Genomic DNA, 22058 nt, shown 5'->3' with positions numbered 1-22058 from the left:
AAAACTTGTGGGTTGAGATAAAGGCAGTTTAATAGGTAAAGCAAAAACTCTTGTGTGCAATCAAAGCAAAATAATGAATTCATTCACTATTTCCCATTAGCAGGCAGGTGTTCAGCCATCTCCAGGAAAGCAGGCCTCTGTCATGTGTAGCAGCTACGATAGCCCTTTCGTCAGTTGGGGTCAGCTGTCCTTTGTCCACTCCCAACTTCTTGCACATCACTGGCCCACTCGCTGCAGGGCAGTGTGAGAAACAAAAAAGGCCTTGATACTGTGTAAACACTTTTTAGCAATAGCTAAGCATCAGTGTGTTTGTGTCATCACCAGTCTAAAACACATCACCATACCAGCTACTATGAAGAAAATTAACTGTATCCCAGCCAAACCCAGTACATTAAGATATGAAACGAATTGATGTATGACTTGTACAAAATAGTTTTTTGGCTGATGCAGCTTGATACTTTATGGCCAGTAATCTAAAAGCTCTTGAAGACAGATTATTGGCTTGTGTATGAGTTGAAATTTTTCTTACCTATTTTGAAAAATAATCTATGAACATAAGCATGCTTGTTTTAAAGCTTTGCATCAATGTAGGTAGGGGTAGTTTGACCTTTGTGGCTTTGGGGGTCCGGTTTTCAACACATGCTCTCCCACTTGGGCAAATATAGTCTTCTGGGCAAGCCCATGCCTACCATGTCCTTTGGTACCTGCTGCAGAGAGCTGGAACGTAGAGGTGAGGGTAGGAGGGAAAGGCTTCTGCTACCTGTCCCAAGTCATCATGATGCTCTGGAAGGGAGGACACTGGCAGTTTTCTGCGCTCAGAGAGAGATACTCTGCGATTTGGGGAGGAAGTCTTCGAGTAACATCTTTCATATTGAATTTGGCCTGTTAAATGCGAATTAGACCTCATTGGTCTAAGTCTGTTGCTAAGGTTTTCTCTTTCCTCTTTTCTTGTTTTTTAAACAAAATGTGCTTACTAGTACAAATCATTCTTTTGGGTCTTAAGTTTGTGATAAATATGCTCGAAATGAATTTTCTTATACGTTATCACCAATCCTGCAAATGTGCAGCATTTAAAGCAGCTCTAAAGTTTCAGATGTGCTGATGATGGAGCTGTAATGCTATATGCTTCAAATTAAAGAGTGAAGTGGTTCTTGTAGACCCAGTAGATGAACTTCTATTTTTGCAATCTCTGCAGTAAAGCAAAATCTGACATATTGCTGCTGCTTTATCAGAATAGGGAGAACTGTTTACCAGAAATCTACTACTAGTCAGAGGTGGAGATGAATAGAAATGTAGATTTGCACAGGAAAGCTTGATTTTTTCCTAACTGTGGACTGGAAAAAATGAATATGTTGCAAGTTGAGAACTGTTTAGGGCTTGTTTAAGTATTGGTTACTAGATAATGTCTTTCATTCCACAGTTGCTAGTTCTAATCTGTAATGTTACTAAAGAAAACGGTGGGGTATTTCTTCAGAATCTTCCTTGTAGACAGAATTTAGATCCTGTGTCATCTCTCACTTGACCAGCACTGTCAGGTGCTGGTGGATAGGAAAGTCTCTGCAAGCTGACAGCTTCCATGCGATATTTTGTAATTCATTGGCACAGGTGAATAACAGTGTGCTTTAAGTTAAAGTATTGCGGGTGTATCCCTCTGTTGCTTCTCTGTCCATTGTTTCAGAGATTAGTTGTCTATTTTTTAATACCCTGCTTCACCAGTCATTGCACAGGTGAAGTGTCAGAATGAAATGGATAAGGAAACAATTTTATTTTTAATATTTTTTTTTTTTTTTTAAGAATGAATGTATGGGAAGAAGGAAAGAATGCATGCAGAGGTTTGAGAAATACACGACTAGCGCATGCAGGGGCAGTCTATACAACATGGAGGCTGAATATGAAGGAGCAAGCTTGTGAACCCTTGTAAGCTGGAGGAGATGCTGGCTTTGCAGGGCAGGTCACAGTTCTGAAAGATCTCTGCAGCTTCATCAGTAAGATGGTGCCTTACCATTACCTCATTTTTCCATCCTTTTTTGATTGATCTAGCTTTATCTGAAGAAGATGACAAAAACCATGGAAATGTTGCTATTCACAAAGAGGCAGCAAGAATCCTCACAGTTAAAGTCTTATGTTGGGTGTTCAGTCTCAGAACTGAAGTAGCTGAGGTTTCTTGGAAAGGTTGGTCTGCTCTGTGCTGTAGGGGAAGGCATTGGCCCCAGCTGTGTTTCTTGGAAATGGTTATGTTTCTCTCCGGACTGTGGCACGCTGACAGATTTCTTTCATCTGTGAATTTTATAGGAAGGAGATTTTGTTGCCTTTTGAGATAATAAAATGCAAACAGAAGTAGAATTTTGTTAGCTGTCTTAAACTACACATTGAAGTTAGTTACTGCTTTCTTCTTGCAGTTTATATTCAAAAGTATTTGCCATGATTCTCCTTTATATATTTGTACACTGCAAAATTCTCAGTCTCAAATACAAGATGAGACCATGACCCTTGGAAGCTTGTTGCTGATATAGTTATGCCTGAAATAACAGTGCAGTCAGATCTGTATTGATGATGATGCAGTAAAACTGGCTGACTCACCCATTTTGTAGATGGTACAGACTTTTCAATTTTAACAAAGATTATTCATGGAGTGGGTGTTTTGTCTTCTACGGTCTTGGAAATACCTTCTCAACAGCATTGGTGGAAAGTTTTTTTTTTTTCTTAAGCTAAAATTTTTTTTTGAAGTTTTTTTGTCTTCATTAGCCATACAAAAGTTAAAAAATCTGCCTGAACAGACAGAATACAGGTTTCTGTTTTCTTGTCCTGGATTCTGCCTTGCTTTATTCGGTGGTAAAGGAACCAGAGTTTTAGACCAAATAAAATTGGAGTGTTTGTGATACAAACCTTTTTATCCATACTGTTTGACCATCCAAAATGGCAAAATCTTGCTTGTTTAAAACTAAATTTAAACTAATTTGAGACGTGGCATTTAAACTTCTTCTTAAAGTAAATGTAGCCATGATATCAGTTAATGAAAAACTTAAAAGAAATCCTTGGAAAAGTCTTGAAGTCTTAGTGATGTTACTGCTTCAGATTTCATGTTAGTGCTTGGCTTTTCTACTGAACTACGGGGATGCTTACTGACTTATTGAGGGTCCCAATGATGGTGGTGTTTGAGAACTGTACATCTTTTACTACTAAATGCCTGTGTGTAATTACCTTTTGCATAGGCTTTTACATTCACATCAAATTCTGTATTTTTAGATGAAGGAATTTCAGATGTTTTTTATATGACTAATATATTAACTCTTATAAGACAACTGAAAAGTAGGCCTGTCTCTGTGAATCTCTGTTTTCTCAGGTGTTTGAGGTAATTTGTAAGATTGTGGTTTCTCTGAGGTTTCTGAATGACATAATTGAAACTGATCAGTGTCTCATTAATTTTCCTCTGTGTTGCCTTGCAAAGGGGTGAATAGCAAAGGTCCTTGTGCTCATTTTCCCCTCAGAAGCCACAGCCTCAGCTTTTGCTTTGCCTGCTTTGGGAGCGATGGTGGGATCTGCATTGTCCTGGGCTCAGGTGTTTTGTTGTCACAGATGAATTTCCATGTCCTGTTAAAATGAACTTACATTGCTACTGGCTGAACCTGCAATTGACTTAAACCAATCCAAAATCCATCGTTATGGAGAGGAAGATATTTTATTTATGTATAGAAATACTATTTCTTATAAAATTGTGCATATGTGGTTCTTGTGGTGTGTTACAAGTCATCTTATGTCAGTTAGTGAGGTATCTGGGGACAGGTACGTGAAGTCCTGGAGAGTTGGAGAGAGCCTGCTGTCCCCTTACTTTCCCTCTGTAGCTGCCTGATATGTACAAGATGGGGCTTTTGTTGTCTTTGGAGTAGTAACAATTAGATAAATCAAGCTAAAGCTTAAATTTTGCAGTGAGGTCTTAGGTCTCTGTACCTGCCGGATAAAGTTTTTGTCAAGTGGACACGTGAGGTTTCCCCGCCTTATGCCCTCACTCTTTGCCTCAGCTTGCTGTATAAAAGTAGAAATATGTCTTGGCTCTCTTGAAATGGCTGTGGAGAAACTGAGAAAAGACACATTTGGTTGAATAATTTGTTCTAGTGAAGTGCAGAGAGGCCCTGTTGAAGGATCAATGATGTGTTGTACCAGGCACTGTAAGATGTTACTTGACCTCAATTCTAGATGCAGTCTGTCAGAATTAATTTGCCGCAGGTGGTGTTACACCTGTTTCCAATTTGTACTTAGGTCACATCTTCTGTTACTACTTCTCCATAGTGTCAAAAATGGCGGTAAATACAGAGAAATAAGACAGCCATTTCTACCACTTCATGGTTCTTTCTGTAGAACTCATTTAGTATCTGCTGTAAACAAAGTTACAATACATTGGCGGGGAAAGGAAAACAACCACCAGCAATTCTTTTTGATTGTGTTTTTCATTGTCTGTCCTGTATTCATGTGACAAATCTTTTTTTGCTTAAAGCAGGCAAATCAACAAACTGGGAAGATGGTGGCTGGGGAGCCTGGGATGAAGCAGAATTACAAGAACCTGTAAGTTCATATATATTAGTTTTCATTGCTAACTTGCCTATTCTAAAAGACTTTTCCACTTGTTTGTGTGTGTGGTGGTTTTTTTTTTTTTTCCCTCTCCTATGTAGTTAGCATCTGGGCAGGAAGGATCTTGACCAGTGTTTTAAATGTGACTGCTTGTTTGTCCCTTGCTCCTGTAATTGTTTCTAAATATAGCTTGGATGTTACCTATTGTGATACTCACATTCTTGTATTCTGTAGGTTTTTTCTCACTAGAGTATACACACATCTTTCTGTGCTGCTGCAGCTGGGGCTATCTTTTTTTGTCCTATAGCTAGCCAGAGACAGTAGAGCATGGCAGTGGAGTTATAATAATCTACCATGAATTAATATAAATCAGACACTCCTAAATCATGAACCACTGACACAAGCATCTTTCTAATGGTCACGTAATACTCCTTTTATGTTGTGATGTGTGGATGTTGTTACAGGAGGAATCAAATTATGTATGTAGGATTGGGCAGCACAGTTGCTCTTTAAAGTTGCTCTCCCTCTGTCCAACTAGTTCAACTAAGAATAACATGGCTAGTCTATAATTGTTGGTAAGGATGAGACTTCTAGCTGCCAGCTGACTTGCATAAAATGTTAGGGAAGCTGTCTGTGTAGAAATCATCTGCACCTGAATGAATCATCTGAACAGAATTGCTTAATTAATTCCCTGTTAGAGAGCTAAGGGGGTAGACTGAGGAATCCAGACCTTACTAACAAAACTCTCTTACCTGCTGTCTTTATCTCAGTATGCAGCAAGTAGCCCAAGGTGTTGGGCAGTATCCTTGTAACTACTTACTTCAGCAGGGAAACAGATTTTTCAGCTGAGGTGAGAAAGAAATTGAAACAAGCATGGTGTCTCCCAGGGATGAATCACTGATGCTTATGTCGGGGGATAACAAGAGTATAAAAACTTTTGAATAGGATGGGTATTCAGCTCCCCTATAATTGCCATGAAATGAGGGTATTTCTCAGGCCACATGTTTGTAATATGTGCTGTAAAGTTTATAACTTCCTTAATGAGGAGAACAAATGCTTTGTTTACTACTTATGTTGTAATTTGATAGAACCAGCAGATGTTGCTCAGTTGAAATTGTCGTCTTTTTCACTCTTTAAAATGTCAAACTCTTCTGCCAGGTAGTTCACACCCTTCTTGCTAAATACCTCCTTCTCTGCTTACTTGTTTTCCTATAAAGTTGCTAGTGGTTCCAGGTGAAACTCTTCAGAAAGGATGGACTGTCATCCACAGCAAACAGGTTGTTCTGTGTAGAAGCATATAAATATGTGAGTCTCTATGTCTGAACACACACCAAAATGAGTGCATCAGTCTAGCACGGAGTTGAGAATTATTAGTATAATATAAGAATGAATTCCCTTTTTAAGACTTTTAACTATTGGTTGATTTGCATTATAGTTGATGTAAAATGCATCTTTTCTTGGAATTACTCAAGTCACCTGCACAAGTATCTATTTCATGGAACACAGCAACTTTTGAGAAGGCATTGAAAATTAAAAAAGAAAAAAAAAGAAGATTTCAAATTTAAAAAAAATTTTTTTTCTTCCATGAGTGTCTTTTTATGAAACTGATTAGCGATTGTAGGGATGGTGATGTTGAAATCCTGTCTTAAATGCTGATTTTAGTTATTCTGTCTTTCACCTTTTAAAGTAGTTTCTTTTGACAAGTTCAGTGCTTTTCCTGTTTTAACTCTTAGCTTATTTTTGTCACTGACATGAGGTGGCCATATTTTATGTCTTTAGATTTCAAGTTCTTTGCTTGTGTAAGCGGATAACTTAATTTAAATTCTCTGAGATATAATTTTAATTTCTTTTAATCCTTAGAGAAGCCTTTCATTTCTGTTTCTTTTTCCTCAGTTTGAAAATTATTACATTAAAAATTACTAAAAGGATTTTCTTTGGGTTTTGGTTATGTTTTTTTACATGATATGTTGATCTCTGTCATGAGGAGTTAAGGTTGTTACGAGTATCCCAGTCAACTTCATCACTCCTTTGTAAAGTTTTGAAAAATGTCAGTAATTAGGGAAAATGTGTTGCTATAGAACTTGGTATCCATCGACAGACAAAAATGAAAATAGGATGTTGTCTTGCAGAAAGCAAGTCATAGTGTGGACAAAGACAGGTAGCTGAATATTTGTACTGTGCTAATGTAGACTTTATGATGGACATACAGGATATTCTTTTGTGCACAAAGTGACTGTTTTTACAGTACAACCGTATGAAAGGAAATAAATATAATGAATAGCCGATTAAGAGTATGATATGTAAATTCTTCCTGCAGTTTTTTTTCTGCCTGGAGTAGATGTGTATATTTTCAAGTACATGCAGCTTTATTACAACAGAATAAATTGCACAGATCAGAAAATGATCACACTGAAGTTGTTGGGCTTTTTGTGTATAGCTACTTTGAGATACTAGAGGATGCAGTAGTATTTTGGTGGGCTAGGAGGAGGTAGAATTGGATATGTGGCTGTGGAAATGGAAACTGTGGACAGGGGAAAGTGATTTCATTGCTGTGATCAAGGTGAGGATGGAGCTAAGAAAGCAGGAGTAGCATTTCTGAGAGACCTTGTAGCATTCTGCTTAAAACCTATTATCTACTTTCTGCCTTTGAACTGTGATTAGCAGGAGCAGCCCATGTTTTTTCTTCACTCAAAGGGAAAAAAGATGCAATTGTTTTGCTTTTATACGTAGTGATGGTATCTAACTTACCCATTGTTAAACCCTTAAAATTTGGCACGTCTTAGTTTGAATTTGTTTCTTTGTTAAGTTCCTTGTTGTGGAAAGGCACATGATGATACCCTGTTGCATGTTACCATGAGGCTGTGAATGCCAGCTTAGTTACTTTCTTCATAGGTGCATATATTTACTCAATGCTGGTCAGTGTATAAGCTTGGATAAATTGTTTATTTTGAGTATGGATTATAATGAGAATAACTAAAGAAACTATTTCCAGTCTCTAATGAATAATAATAAAACTTTAAGTCTCATTCTTTTAATGTCTCTTTGGTGAAAGGAGAAGATTTTGAGGAGTAGAGTTAGTGATGAGTACTACTTTGTTTTCTGTTTTGTAAACACGCAGGTAGAATTAGTGCAAGGCTGGTGCATTTCTCATGGCTTTTCATGTAAGTTGGAGCTCTAGTGACTTGATAGGTAATAGTCTATTTGGCGCTGGTATTGAAGGCAAGCCAAAATGTTGTCACGGATCTTGCAAGTGCCGCTGTGTTTAAAAATTGTTGCATACATTGATTAAAGCTTTACCTGTAGGAAGAAGAGGAGTCTACATCCAAGAACCAGAGAAATTACTGGCTTCAGGACTGTGTGTTGTCCTTGTCACCAACAAATGACTTGATGGTAATAGCTAATGAGCAGAAAGCAGTCTTTTTAGTGCGTAAGTATACATTCGGCTAAGTATATATACTAGTACATTTAATAGTAATCAGGACAAGATTGTGTCGTCATCGTCCCCCCCTGCCCTGCCCCACCTGCTTACCCCCAAGTCGTACCTTCAAGAACGTTGAAGTGTTTTATAGTACACATCATGCGTTTTATAGGTATTGCTTGGCAAGTGGGTTTTGTCTTTACCTCTCAGCTATATTTTCTGCTTACCCCCAAGTCGTACCTTCAAGAATTTTGGAGTGTTTTATAGTACACATCATGCGTTTATAGGTATTGCTTGGCAAGTAGGTTTTGTCTTTACCTCTCAGCTATATTTCGATCTGAGAAAACTATTTTATCATGAATAATTAAAAATATACTATAACTACCCAGTTGTTTGAGATGCTCAGAGATATTGACATTAATTGTGCTCAATAAGCAAAACAAAGCTTTTGTGTTAATTTTAGCCATTAAGAAATATTTGACCTTATTTTTCTTTTCCCTGAAAAAAAAAAGAGCTAACTGAGCCAGTGTCACTTGGAGGAGAAAGTATTGAGGTGGATTGTTTTTTAAGATTTCCACCTTTGATGTAAAATTCTTCTCCATCTTGAAGAATGGGTGGGTTTACATTTTACTCTAAAGCAGGGGTCTCAGAACTCTTTTAAAGGTACCCTAAGTAATATATGAACACTGATCAGCCAGCTGCTCTTTATATATGTGCTGTTGCCTAGGGTGGTGGTGCTATTAACAGCCGCAGTTGGTGGCACGTGAGCATGATGAAGGGAAACCTCCTGACAATGGGGAATATTATACCATTTTAAACCAAAAACAGGCTCTTGAAGCTCAGAATTGCATAATTAGGCAGATTGCATTGAGTTGTCATGCTGCATGTGTCATTCTCTGCAAAGTAGTGCGTTCCAAAACTGGTGTAGGTTAGTCACTAAATTTTCAAAGAAGGTGAAAAGATAGCAATATTCCTCAGAAAGTTCCTATTGGATCAAGAATGAGGAGATGATTTAGCTCACCTGCTGGAGAACTGCTTCTGCTGAACTGCACAGTGGCAATTTACCACACGATGGCAGAAGTGTTCCGGTGTTTCAGGTTTTATGTGTCAGACAAATGGCACACAACACTAACTTTTTTTTTCGGTTGTCCATTGGCACCTGGGAGATGATTCAACAATCAAATGTCATCTGTAATAGCACCCTATGAATAACAAAGTGTAGTGTTTTCTAATCTTGATTATGATGGGGTGATTAAAAATTGTCAGATTTAATGTAGGATTCCCATGTCTTTCTCGGGGGTTAAAATTAAAATTTTCTATTTGTTTAAGCTCATCTTCAGTAATCATCCCAGAAGAAGTTTGCCCTTGCTTAGTACTTTTCTCCTAAAGATCCCTGTTTCATTAATTGAACCTTTTAAAACTTGATGAAGTAGATATTACTGTATAAATCTTTTTAAACGAAACTAGGCGTTTCGGAATTTCAGTAGTATGTTGTTCCATGTAAATTTGTAAGAAAACATGGGAGTTCTTTAGAGAAGTCACTAAACAACACAGTGTTATTTTTATGGTCTTCAAGGTTTGTAATTGTACTTAATCTAAATGTGGTAGGATGTATCATACAGAAGAGAAGGATTAGGAATAGAACTACATCTGTGAGATGCAAAACATTACAGTTTTATAGATGGTGTCTTTGTTCTTAATGGCAGCTAAATGGAAGCACGGTGACAAGGGAAAAGAGGAGATGCAATATGCTGTTGGCTGGAGTGGCTCTCTGAATGTTGAAGAAGGGTAGGTGTTGAAATACAACTGTGATTAAAATGTCATTTTCATGTTTAATAATTAGTAGCATATGCTTTTTATTTGTCCTTTTTTTTTTTTTTTGCTCTCATCCAAGTGCATTCATGGTCTTACGCATTTTAATGTTGAAAACGGAAATGAAGTAACCTGGGTGATCAGAAACAATGTCTGCAAAGGTCACTCTTCTTGCATAGTGTGATATCTCAGGACAAGTTCGTACAAATTAACAGAGGTACTGTGTGTGCAAATCAGTGTATTTGCATATAATGTAGACATTTTAATAGATCTGGGTTATCATGCTTTTTCTAAGTTCCTGTTCTAGAAGGAAGAACAAAAGTATATGTACCCTTTTTGAAAATCTACTTTTACAGTAGAGATGAAATCTTATTAGGGGATGTTGCAACTGAAAATGTATGAAGTTGTTTTAGAAATACTTTTAGTTTTCAAAACCTCAAGCAGATATAAAGTCATTTCTCGGATCAAGAAGTTACTCCAGCAGTGAGCAACATCTATGTGATAGAAAGTGTTCATCTTTTGAGATGCAGTGAATTTCATCTATGCTTTTCATTTTTTACCTCCATTGTAAATATCCTCTTACGTGTTCCAGTCACTTTTAGAAATGCTTTTGAGCTCCAAGGCATTTAGCGGATTTCGAAAATTTGCTTTGGTCATACATTTGGTATTTATACAATATTTCTGCTCGATCTGTCTTCAAATAACCAGACAGATGCTTTCTCAAATCTCCCATATGGAAGAGTATTTTGCATTTCGTTATTAAGTTTGCAGCCTTGAGTTGCTGTCTGCCTTTGAACATGCTCCCTATTGGCTTCAACCTTCTGTTATGCTGCAGGAGGTGTTGACTTAATCAGCCTCTCTCCAATCTGTAAAAATCATAATCCTTTTTTTATAAACCAGCTGCTGCCACACATTTGAACTGTTTTATTTACATCTCTTTAAGTTTTTTCTCCCCATGCTACCACTGAAATTATCCTGTCATCTTTTATTAAAAAAAACGAAAAGAAATTCTGTTTGGGGGTTGGTTTCGTACTACTGCTACAGCCCCAAGAGACACTATCATATGGAACAGGTAGCTTTCTTTAGATAGAAACAGTTATATTCACTACATCTTGATTTAAGGCTTGCGAGTGTTTCCTGTAGGTGAGGGTTCTATTTCTGTGGAAGTGTAAATATGGCAATTACTGTCAGATTGTTGAAAGACTTGACTTCTTTTTTTGCCCAAAGTTGCCTTCAACTGATAACGTTCTGTGGTGGCTAAGCTTTGCTGTTGGAAGATGAGATTTCACTAGAATATTTAACATTACTTTGAAGTTGTAATTGAATTGCAACTCATGTCAGACTTGCATTTAGAAAGCTTTTTTTTCTGTAATTGTCTAGCCTGATTATTTAATCACTCCTTGGGGAATGGAGGTGACCTGAAATGCAAATAATCAACAGTTCTGCAGGCATTTATGCTTTAAGTGCTGTTTGGGATGTCATCTTGAATTTATATGCTCTTGCGTAAAACCTTTGTACGGCTTCTGTTTCCCCAGACAGTGTAAAACTTTCTGTTGTGGTAACAATTAAATAACTTTTGATTTGAGATATTGAGGCCTGCTCATCTGCTTGCCTTCTGCATGCTTTGTCTGCCGTGCATTTAGGATGCTCAGTTACTGCATTAACTGGGAAGACCATGTTAGCTCTTCAAATGCTCTCAAATTACTAAGTGGTGAAATGCAATGGATATAAAATCTACCTAATTGCATAATGTATTTCAAAAATTTATTTTGATAGTTCAGTTGTTTTTTAAAAAAAGTGGTTGTTCTTGGTATATCATTATAGACCAGAAAAAATTATTTACCTTTAGGTACATGAGATTTAGCTTAAATCTTTACTGAAGAGTACTGGCAGAATAATTAGTCTGTGAATGATGAAAGACAACATTAACAAGGTGTAATAAGCACTCATGCCATCTATTTGGGCACTCTTGAACTTGTAATTGAAAATGTCTTTAAAATGAAAGGGTGTTTCTTGCCTTTTTAGTATGAATTTGATAAATTGTATGCTGCATTAATATATTGTTAAAATATTAAAATGCTGACTAAGCAAGATCTCTTGTGTAGAGCAAAATTTCACAACTGGAGAAAAAATATGCTTATTAGTTTTATCTTTCTGTTTCTAGTGAATGTGTGAGTAGTGTATTGTGTATCCCATTGGCAAGTCAGAAGAGGTAAGGATTGATGTTCTTATGTATATGCATCATCAGTACCCTTACCTTATACTTTTGTATGTCTACAGCTTAGAGCAGGATTTGTTTTTAACTTCTAGCATATCTTTGTGAAACAGGAGTTCCACAGGCCGTCCTGACTGGACCTGCATTGTCGTTGGCTTCACCTCTGGCTATGTTCGTTTTTACACCGAGGTATGTTTCTCAGCATGGCAGGCCCACAAGCTATTGTAACAAACATCTGTTTCTATAAAACTTCTGTTTCTGCAGATAGTGTTTTTTGCCTTCTGTAAGAAAAGGGACAGAAATGTTCACGCTTATTATTCTTTCTCTTCTAGAGTGGAGTACTGCTTCTTGCACAGCTTTTAAATGAAGATCCTGTCCTACAGCTTAAGTGCAGAACCTATGAAATTCCCAGGCATCCTGGTGTCACAGAACAGGTTTTGTCTGATTATTTCAAAAGCGAAGTGGCAGTGTTATGGGGTATGGAAGGGAATCTTCTCTGTGAATCCTCTAAGTCCTTTACCAGTTTTTGATGGGTGGACAATTCCTTAGAACAAGAAACTCTGGATTTCTTGTTCTAGAAGTGTTCATGCCTGGATAGTTTGAGGATTCAGAATTTCTTTTTTTTTTTTGGGAGTATTTAGTTAGCTCTATGGATTTGTTCTATGTTTCTGTGTGATAACCTTGCAAAGGAAGGCTTCATTCCTTTCCTGTTTATTCATTAACATGCACAAAATACAATAATGTATGGATGAAAGGAGAAAATGCAACTTGACAGGTGCCAAGAGCTGTATGTACTCATTCATAAGAACTTAACTTAATTATTTCACAGAGAAGATAGCTGAAAATGAAAACAATCTGTATAGAAGATAGTGCTAGGAACCTGCATGTCATTATGAGTAATTCCTGCAGAGAAGGCTCTTGTAGAGCTCAAGCTATTTAGTAGAAAAGCCAGCTTTCTTGGCTGAGTTGGCATGCTTTATGCAGAAAACTAATGAAGTTACAGAAGTTTCCAAGTTTGCTGTATACAAATGCTCATGTGATTTAGCATGACATTTTGGGATCAGTTTTGAAATACAGAAGCATTAAGGAATTTGAGTCTTGAATTTATATCACCAAATTAGCATTTATTGTGCCCGAGTGGCAATTCAGGCGCTGATCCAATTTCAGAATTTGGCTCATAAAACCTTGATGCTTGCATTCTAGATAAACCTGTTCTTCTGTGGCCTTCACAAGCTGCTGTAACTTTTGTGTTTTCTCCCTAAGACATATAATATAGTAAGCAAATGTAAAAGTCATTGAAAGAAGATAAAAATATAAAATTACATGCCTAAATAACTTACTCATATATTGGTTGGTTTAATACTGAATTTCTGTAGTTTTGCCTTATTCTGTTGCCTGGGGCTTGTTAGATATTAACTCTCTGCATGTAATCCTCATCTTCCTATACTTAATAGTATAAAAAGCTAGGAAAGAAGCTGTTACAACAGTCACAGTGATTTTTTTTTTTTTTTTTTTTTTTTTTTGTGTGTCCCTTCTCTCATTTTCTTCCACAGAATGAAGAACTAAGTATCTTGTACCCAGCAGCAATTGTGACAATCGATGGTTTCAGCCTCTTTCAGTCCCTTCGTGCATGTCGCAATCAGGTAGCAAGAGGTACGTTTGAGAGGAAATGTTTATTTCTGACTCTGTTAATAGTACTTTACATTACATGAAAGTTACTTACGTTTGTTAAATATCAAATCAAGGTGGATTTGATCCTTGCTTGTCCATCAATATATAGGCATACAAGGAAATGTCTTCCTCTACAGAAGATGTTCTCGGAGCACAAGTTGACCGAGCAGCATTGACTGTCTCGTACATTCTCGCCACAATACTGTATACTGGTTTTGGCTGGGATAGAGTTAATTTTCTTCATAGTAGCTGGTATGGTGATGTGTTTTGGATTTGTGATGAAAACAGTGTTGATAACACACCGATATTTTAGCTATTGCTGAACAGTGCTTACACAGCGTCAAGGCCTTTTTTGTTTCTCACACTGTCCTGCCAGCGAGCAGGCTGGGGGTGCAGAAGAAATTGGGAGCGGACACAGCCAGGACAGCTGACCCCAACTGACCAAAGGGATATTCCATACCATATAATGTCGTGCCCAGCGTTAAGAGGAGGGGGGTGATGTTCAGAGTTACGGCATTTGTTTTCCCAAGTAACTGTTACGCATGACGAAGCCCTGCTTTCGTGGAAACAGCTAAACACCTGCCTGCTGATGGGAAATAGTGAATGAATCCATTATTTTGCTTTGATTGCACGCAGAGCTTTTGCTTTACCTGTTAAACTGTCTTTATCTCAGTCCACAAGTTTTCTCACTTTTACCTTTCTGATTCTTTTCTCTATCTCACTTGGAGAGAGTGAGCAAGTGGCTGTGTGGTGCTAAGGTGCCCGCTGGGGTTAACCCACAGCATGCTGCTAAGGTGCTTCTTAGCATGTCAGGATGCTGATTTCACTGTCTGTCAGTGAAATGCTTTTCTTCCCAGTGAGGACTTTGTGGGAAGGGATAATGCTGTGATGATGACATCGGTAATGGTCACTCTTCTTTGTGTTAATGCCTGAGGGCTTTTGACGCCTTGTTTGATTGTGCAGCCTTTGATCCTGTTCCTTTAGTGTAGTGCCTGTTTATACTCTAATTTAGAAACAGGGTCAGTTTCCTGGGGTGAGAGGAGAAGCACCTAACAATGTTGTGTGGTAGATTGCACAAGCATGGGGCTGTTACGGTTTTGCAAGATAAAACGTTAAACAGGTGCTGTTGTTCTCCTGATGGTTATTCTCATTGAACTTCAGATTAGTCAGATTCTTGTTTCCTGTACAGCAGGCCACCTCAGCAGACAATCATGAGGCTGGGTGTAGGTGGGAAGCACAATAGATCTGCCAGCATGACAGCATTAGGAACTGTTGGGAGAGCAGCACCATTAAACTAAGGCTTGAATCTTACATAGGAGGGATGAGTGGTAAAGAACTGAGAAATGCTACTGTGATGAGACAGCTCTTAGCTGAATCATATGGGGATGGCTCATAGGAACGGATTACTCACTCTTTCTTCCAGTTCAGGATGAAGTGGCATGAAATGAAGCTAGGTGATAGTAAATTCAAAATAAAAAGTAGATGGGTGTTTATGCAGTGTGAGGTTAAATTGTAGAATTCTTAGCCTGAGGTTGGTGCGGATGCTAAAAGCTTGCTTGGGCTCAGACGGAAATCGACAAATTAGTGGAGAAGAAAGCTGTGGAGGTTTACTGAGTGCTTAGAGCTTACCTCGGGCTGAGAAGGTCTCTTTAGAAGCTGGTTTACAGGAAGCATCAGATACGTGTCCTTTTTTTAATACTCTTCCCTAGACATCTGGTTTTATCTGTGCTCAGATGCAGATCTGCTGTGCTAAATGGTTCCCTGGATCTATCTAATAATGCCTATTCTTATCCTCTTAATGAAAAGGCAGTATTTCCATGGAATATAAGAGAAAGCAAAACTTGCAAATCAGAACTTTAAAAACTGATACTATGTGAATCATGCAACAAATAAGAGAAATAGACACTATAATGAGAAATATTCATCTACTTTCACAACCAGAACACGCTCTACTCTTTCAGTGAGAGAAGATCACCATTTGCAGAGAAGTACTTACAGCTAGTTGTGATATCTGCAGCTGGAGTGCTTTATCTTCTTTCATTCTTGATCATTTATGTTTGTCGTAATAGGTACTTTGAAGAGTTTCAATCATTGCTTTAGTTTTACCACTGTTCTTACCTCACACTGTTAGATATCTAGTGAATGTGCTGACTTTGCAAGTACTTTGGCAGGGGATTTACCACTTAAACATGCCCAGACCACAGAAATAAATTGTAGTAGTGTTTTAAAATTGTACAGAATATTAAACCATAAATGACTAGTAAAACAAGGCTCTCTGCAAGCACAAAATATAGTTGTAATAGAATATCATGTGCAATTTTATTCAGTTTTAAAATGTTTTAATTTCATGAATTCATGTATTTCAAAAGGCCATTTTTGCTGAAATGGTATTTAAATGTATGTTAATTTAAAACTAGGTTATTTTGTGGCTTCAGATTACATCAATTTTTTTTCCCCTCTGTTATGTTATTACTTTGTCTTTTACTCAGTAGGATTTTTTTTGTGTTTTATCAACTTTTGTCAGCTGCAGCATCTGGCAATGAGAATGTTCAGCCTCCACCATTAGCTTATAAGAAATGGGGTTTGCAAGATGTGGACACGATTGTTGACCATGCTAGTATTGGTAAGCACTTCTGTTTAATTTTAAATATTTGGCTTAAATGAAACTGAATATTGTCGTGCTGTTAAATTTGGGGTGAGAGCACTTAGTGGTACTGGCTGGATAGAAATAAATAGTGGGAGAAGGCTGTCGTAGTGAATGATCTCATTAACCGTCATCAAAAATATATTTTACTTTCTCTTCTAGTCTGATTGAGCCTCCCCTCTCCACTTGAGGGGAGAAAGGATGTTACAGCTGTAGCTGTCTTGTCCTCTCTTGTTTGGCAAGAAACAGCCAAGAGAGACTAGATCAGATGCCGTTATTCCCATTTCTGCCAGGTTAAAGAACTGTCTGGCAGGCAGGCTAAGACTGGTATGGGTGTTTCCTGAGTCTAGCACTTAAAGAAACTAAAGTTTGAGATTGCTCCTTTCCACAAAAGACAAACTGATTCTAGGCTTTCAAAGACTTTTACTCCTTAGGAATTTGCAGAAGCCCAGGTTCTTGTCAGACAGGCAGATCTGAGGGACAGTAAGCTTCATTTCTCTTCCACCCTTTTCACAAAAGCAGGTAAGAGGTCAGAAGGGGGCTAACGAGGCAGGTGAAGCGAATTTGGTAGATTGCTGAATTTTTTTTCTTCTAAACCAATCAATTATGCTTTATAATTAACCTAAGTACATTAGTTTATTTCTGCTTTGTTCTTTGGAGTTTCTGTGGTTAAAGCTGCTCCTCCTCCCTTCCCTCTGAATGTTGGCTGGTCAGTCAAGAAGGCAGGAATATATTTAGACTTTTAGAGCAATTGCATACCTTTGTTCTGAAAGTATAAGACATTCACTTTAATGTTTTTGTTAGGCATCATGACACTGTCTCCTTTTGATCAAATGAAGACTGCATCCAATATAGGTGGATATAATGCAGCTATAAAAAACAGCCCACCTGCTATGTCTCAGTATGTTACTGTTGGATCCAATCCTTTCACTGGTTTCTTTTTTGCCCTGGAGGTATGTACTACAAAGCTGACTTGCTGAAACTTTGAATAATTAATCCTTCTCCTTTCTGTGTGGGTATTTCTGAAGTATTCCTATGTTCATTTTGTGCTGACATTTTCCCCTCTTCTTGATCTTCTGAAACTGGAATGATTTGGAATAGATGTGATAGTAATGTCTACCACAGGTTCCTGCTAATTTTATTTTTTATCTTAAAATGACTGTGATAGTCAAGTAGGTTTTTTATTTTTTCAGTTGTTAATTTATTGACAATTAAGTAATGTAAAGTTTTTTAAAAATTAGGTTGAGATTGTGTAAACATGCATCTTAGGGATTTTTGGAGGCCTTTGGCCTTTGATCACGTACACATATAGCCTGAATATACTGTGGTGATTTCATATAGTGGAGCTACTACTTGTAGAAGAAAACTGCAACTTATGCTTAATGACACTTGTAGCACACTTACGTTGTCTTCTGTTGTATGGGAGGAGAAGGATGGCAATATAGCTGTGTGTCTTGTACATTCAGACCCTATGTGTGTGCTGTCCTTATCTGGATTGAAAGTTGATTGAAAATGCTAGAATCGGAATTTTGATTTTGTACTTCCTTTTCCAATATGTTTATGAAAAAACTGCTTATGTTGATATTTGCAAGGATGCCAAAGCCATACACCAGCTAACTCTCCATGATAAATCATACACAGGGTTTTTTTAACTTCTGTTGCAGACAAACATACTGAGCTACCAGTGACTTGCAGGAGGATTTTGAAATGGTAAAGAGATGTCAGAATGGCTTTTCTGGGGGCAATGAATTAAAATTTTGCAGAGTCTTAAAGCTATGCTTTCTGAGCTGAAAGTCCATAGGAGGCCTGAAAAACTATTCTGCAGTTGAGTTCAGTGTAAGAACTATTTCTTGGCTTTCTAAACACTTTGTTCCTTCATTTCAGGGTGGCTCACAGCTGACTATTTCTTGACTTTCTAAAGACCTTATTTCTTTCTTTCAGGGTAGCTCACAGCCACTGTTGTCTCATGTTGCCTTAGCAGTTGCAAGTAAACTGACTTCAGCATTATTTAATGCTGCCAGGTAATGACATAAAAAATTACATTAAATTATTTTTGGTTTAGTAGCTACGTAATAGTTTGAGGATTTTAGGACCGTTAGTATGATTCTCCTAATGTGTTTTTCTATTGCAAGTGGCTGGCTTGGTTGGAAAAGTAAACATGAAGAAGAACCTGCCCAAAAACAGAAACCAAAAGTTGAACCTGCAACCCCGTTGGCAGTGAGGTAAGTTTTACATACTGTCTCAATTGCTTTAAATCTCTTGTGTATTTAATTGTTTGAATTATTTTGAGAGGTGCATCATTGATGAACATGTTTATTTTTCTTTACTTGAAGCAGTGATGATAGTTTGCAGGTCATTTGTTTTAAGCTTTGTTTCATTTCAATTTATCATTCTGGACAAATTACTCATCTCTCACTTCCAGTGTGTGGGTTCGTTGTTGCTGTAAAAGAACAGTGTGCACAGTTTATTGACAGTATAAGTACACAAATATCATTCCTGAAGAGCTTCAAAGAAGCCGCATGAAGTGCTTGCTGCTTAGATAGTTTAAAGCCCCTCACAAAAATTAGGAGGTATCCTGTTGATTGCGGAGAGAGGAGAATGGGAACAACGGGTTGTTTTCAAGAAAGCTGATAAGAGACTAAATTAATTCCTGATTGTTTTTCCTGATACTTTTTTTTTTAAAGTATTCTCAAGACTAGTTGGCAATAAGGGAGGACTTACAAAGTAACCCACTGCTCTGAGGTCCTTGCCTGACAGTGCATGACAAGGCAATCGCTTATCCTAGTTTCTGAACTTTGGTTTTCAGTAGGAGTCTAACAAATCTACGAGATCTCCCAGTAGACAGCACAAAAACGTTTTTCATACTTTGCTCTTAATTTTACCCATACCTTTATGTTACCTTAAAAAAGAAATCTTGGTTCATATAAGATACCTATTTTTCTTCAGAAATAGTAACCAGAGTATCTAGTGGTTTTGCTTGACTTTTTTTTTTTTTTTTTTTTTTAAGGTTTGGACTTCCAGATTCTCGTCGCCATGGTGAAAGGATATGTCTTTCTCCATGTAACACTTTGGCAGCAGTAACAGATGATTTTGGAAGGGTTATTTTACTGGATGTTACAAGAGGACTTGCAGTTCGCATGTGGAAAGGTATGATGGTGTATATTAGTATAGCAAATAATATTCTTCAAAATACTATGGCTTCTTATGTTTAGACTTAGAATTCCAAGTGTTTTTCCATTATTAAGAAAGACTTTAGTATATTGTGTTATTACAAACCAAATATTAAAGGCAGATGTAATATAAAGTCCATAAGGGTATTGTTGTACCAATCCCTGAAATACTGATATGACCTATAGTAAAAATTCGGTCTGGTTGGTTTGTATTGTATAGATTTTTTTTTTTCTTTTTTTTTTCCCCAGAGATTGTATCCCAACAGAAAGCTTTTGACTAATAATTTTTTTGGAAGAGCTGTAGCTCTATTCTCCAAGATTCTTTCTCTTGATAAGCTCTAGTATCTTCTTTAATTCTGCTGAGAAAATAAACAGAAGTTTGAAAAATCAGTAAGAAGATATATAACTTGTTAGATTCTCATTTCGTCATGGTGACTGCGCAAGAAGGGAGTGTTCAGTCTCTTCTAAACTGAGGGCTTTTTAAAAAAAAATGCAGATGTTAAGCTCTCAAATTGTAATTATACCTAATGTTACAACAACTTATTTTTTCTATAGAATTAAAATTTTGCAGCTTTTTAGGAGATGGAAGATAAGTTTTAAGAACAGGTAGAAAATCTCTAGCTTTCTCTCTGCCACACTACCAATTCAGAAGATTAGTGGTCATGAATATAGCAGCTACTTCAGCGACACACTAACAGTGTAATAGCTAAAGTAATCACGTTTCCCCTGTGCATTCTCCTTCTCTCACATTCTGAAGCTTATTGGGTATAACATGATATTCTTAGACTTTTTTTTTCTTCATTACTGAGAGCTTCATATTATCTAGGAAGTACTGTTAGAGTCCTAAGCTTTATTTGATAGTCAGACACATATTTACAATTTGCCAGCCTTTCCCCAGTGAGGCTCTTAAGATGTGAAATAATGTTGGGTTGGTTTTTTTTGGGTTTTTTTTTTTTTGGAAAGCTGTCTACTGAATTAAATCTTTTGGATCTTTCTCATTAATTGAGTTATACTTTTCAACCTTCTTGGTATAATATATCTGTTTATAAATTTGTTTTATACATTAGTATTTCACTTGTGGTTTGGAGTCTTCATTTGTACTTGCTAAATCACTACATAGTTTAGTGATATCATTAGAGCATCTCTGCCTTTTTTGTTTAGGAAGATTTTATGAGGGAAAATATTTGCGTTACCCAGAGAGAAAGAGAGGGGGTTACTAAAAATTACGTTTTAATCATGAAAACATGTGAATGAAAACATATGAATAAAAACTTACATATCTTGTTTAATAGGTTATGCACATTTCTTCCTTAAATCTTCATGTTGTTTTGAAACATGAGAAATCTGGACACTTGCTACAGATCTTTCTTACCCGAGAAGCTTTTGCGTTGGTGTAATGTCCAGAGTTCAGACCTGATGAGTTTTGGGCTTTTTTGTGGCTTTTTGGGTAACAACTTGTTCCTCCCCAAAGCTTTGCAGGAGGCTGCATTTGGCTCTGAGGAGTCCTCTGGTGGGCCCTGCTCCGAGACGATGGACCACGGTTCTTGACAGGAGTCTGGCTACTGGCCAGAGTTGCACAGTTTGAAACAAAGTTTAAGACAGCTTGCTGCTGGAATAGTCCTTGAGTGGGTGGTGATGTGTGCTAATCATGTATTAATTTCTGTACGCTAATGAACTTCTGTCTTCTCTTACAAAGGATACCGTGATGCAGAAGTTGGTTGGATACAGACTGTAGAGGACCTTCATGAAAGGGAAACTGAGAAGATGGATTTTTCTCCTTTTGGAAATGCACATGGTCCAAGCAGAGTGGCTCAGTTCCTTGTGATTTATGCTCCGAGGAGAGGCATTCTGGAAGTATGGAGCACGCAGCAAGGGCCTCGGGTTGGCGCCTTCAATGTGGGGAAATATTGTAGGTAAGAAACAGTTAGTAGGTAGGCATATTGGCTGTGCTCCTGCAACAAAATGATTCGTGGATATGCCAGTGGTAAAAGTGGAAAGTGCTGGCAGGAGCTTTTTGCGTTGCCCACAATTTTTCTACTGAAGGCAGCTTCTTGTTGTTTTATAGAAGGGGTTTTTGTCATGTTTCATCACTCTACAGTCTTTCCTGATAAATACATTTAGCAGTTGTTAAACCTTAGCTTTATAAAATTTGTCATCTTTTTATTCAGTGTGTGGAAAGGGAAGGTTGCTAATTTTGTTCTTCGTTGTAAAGGCTGTGTTTTTTGTTTGTTTCAGATTGTTGTATCCTGGTTATAAAATAATGGGTCTAAACAATGTGACCAGTCAGGGATGGCAGCCCCAGACTTACCAGATATGCCTTGTTGATCCAGTCTCTGGAAGTGTAAAAACTGTCCATGTACCTTTCCATTTAGCACTGAGGTAAGGACTTTCTGTGCTCTGTATAACCAAATGAATTTCATCATTGTTTTTGGAAACAATGTTTTATTTAGAGAGAACAATTCTGGTGTTCCTTCTCAAGCTGAATAGTACTCTGGTAGTAGTCTCATTGGTTTGTATGCATTAACTTGATTTTTATTAATGTGATGTTACCTTAAAGTAGCA

At 37.4% G+C, this 22058-nt stretch overlaps 1 protein-coding gene across 1 annotated transcript; it reads left to right on the top strand.

Annotated features, from left to right (window-relative positions):
* Positions 1–690: 690 nt before the first annotated feature.
* Positions 691–21875, top strand: LOC104079571 (rab3 GTPase-activating protein non-catalytic subunit-like; the record flags this gene model as incomplete). The annotated part of the gene is made up of 16 exons (XM_009581646.1): positions 691–730; positions 2041–2172; positions 4496–4560; positions 7870–7993; positions 9691–9772; positions 11961–12008; positions 12125–12200; positions 12344–12445; positions 13565–13664; positions 16207–16305; positions 17131–17279; positions 18268–18347; positions 18459–18548; positions 19334–19473; positions 21193–21409; positions 21732–21875. Coding segments are annotated over exons 1-16 (1688 nt in total), but the record flags the coding sequence as incomplete, so codon positions are not given.
* Between the last annotated feature and the right edge of the window lie 183 nt (positions 21876–22058).

Source organism: Fulmarus glacialis, unplaced genomic scaffold (assembly GCF_000690835.1).
Source record: "Fulmarus glacialis isolate BGI_N327 unplaced genomic scaffold, ASM69083v1 scaffold26477, whole genome shotgun sequence".
NCBI classification, from domain to species: domain Eukaryota; kingdom Metazoa; phylum Chordata; class Aves; order Procellariiformes; family Procellariidae; genus Fulmarus; species Fulmarus glacialis.
Note: the sequence above shows the minus strand (reverse complement) of the source record. Positions and strands in the feature narration are given on the sequence as shown.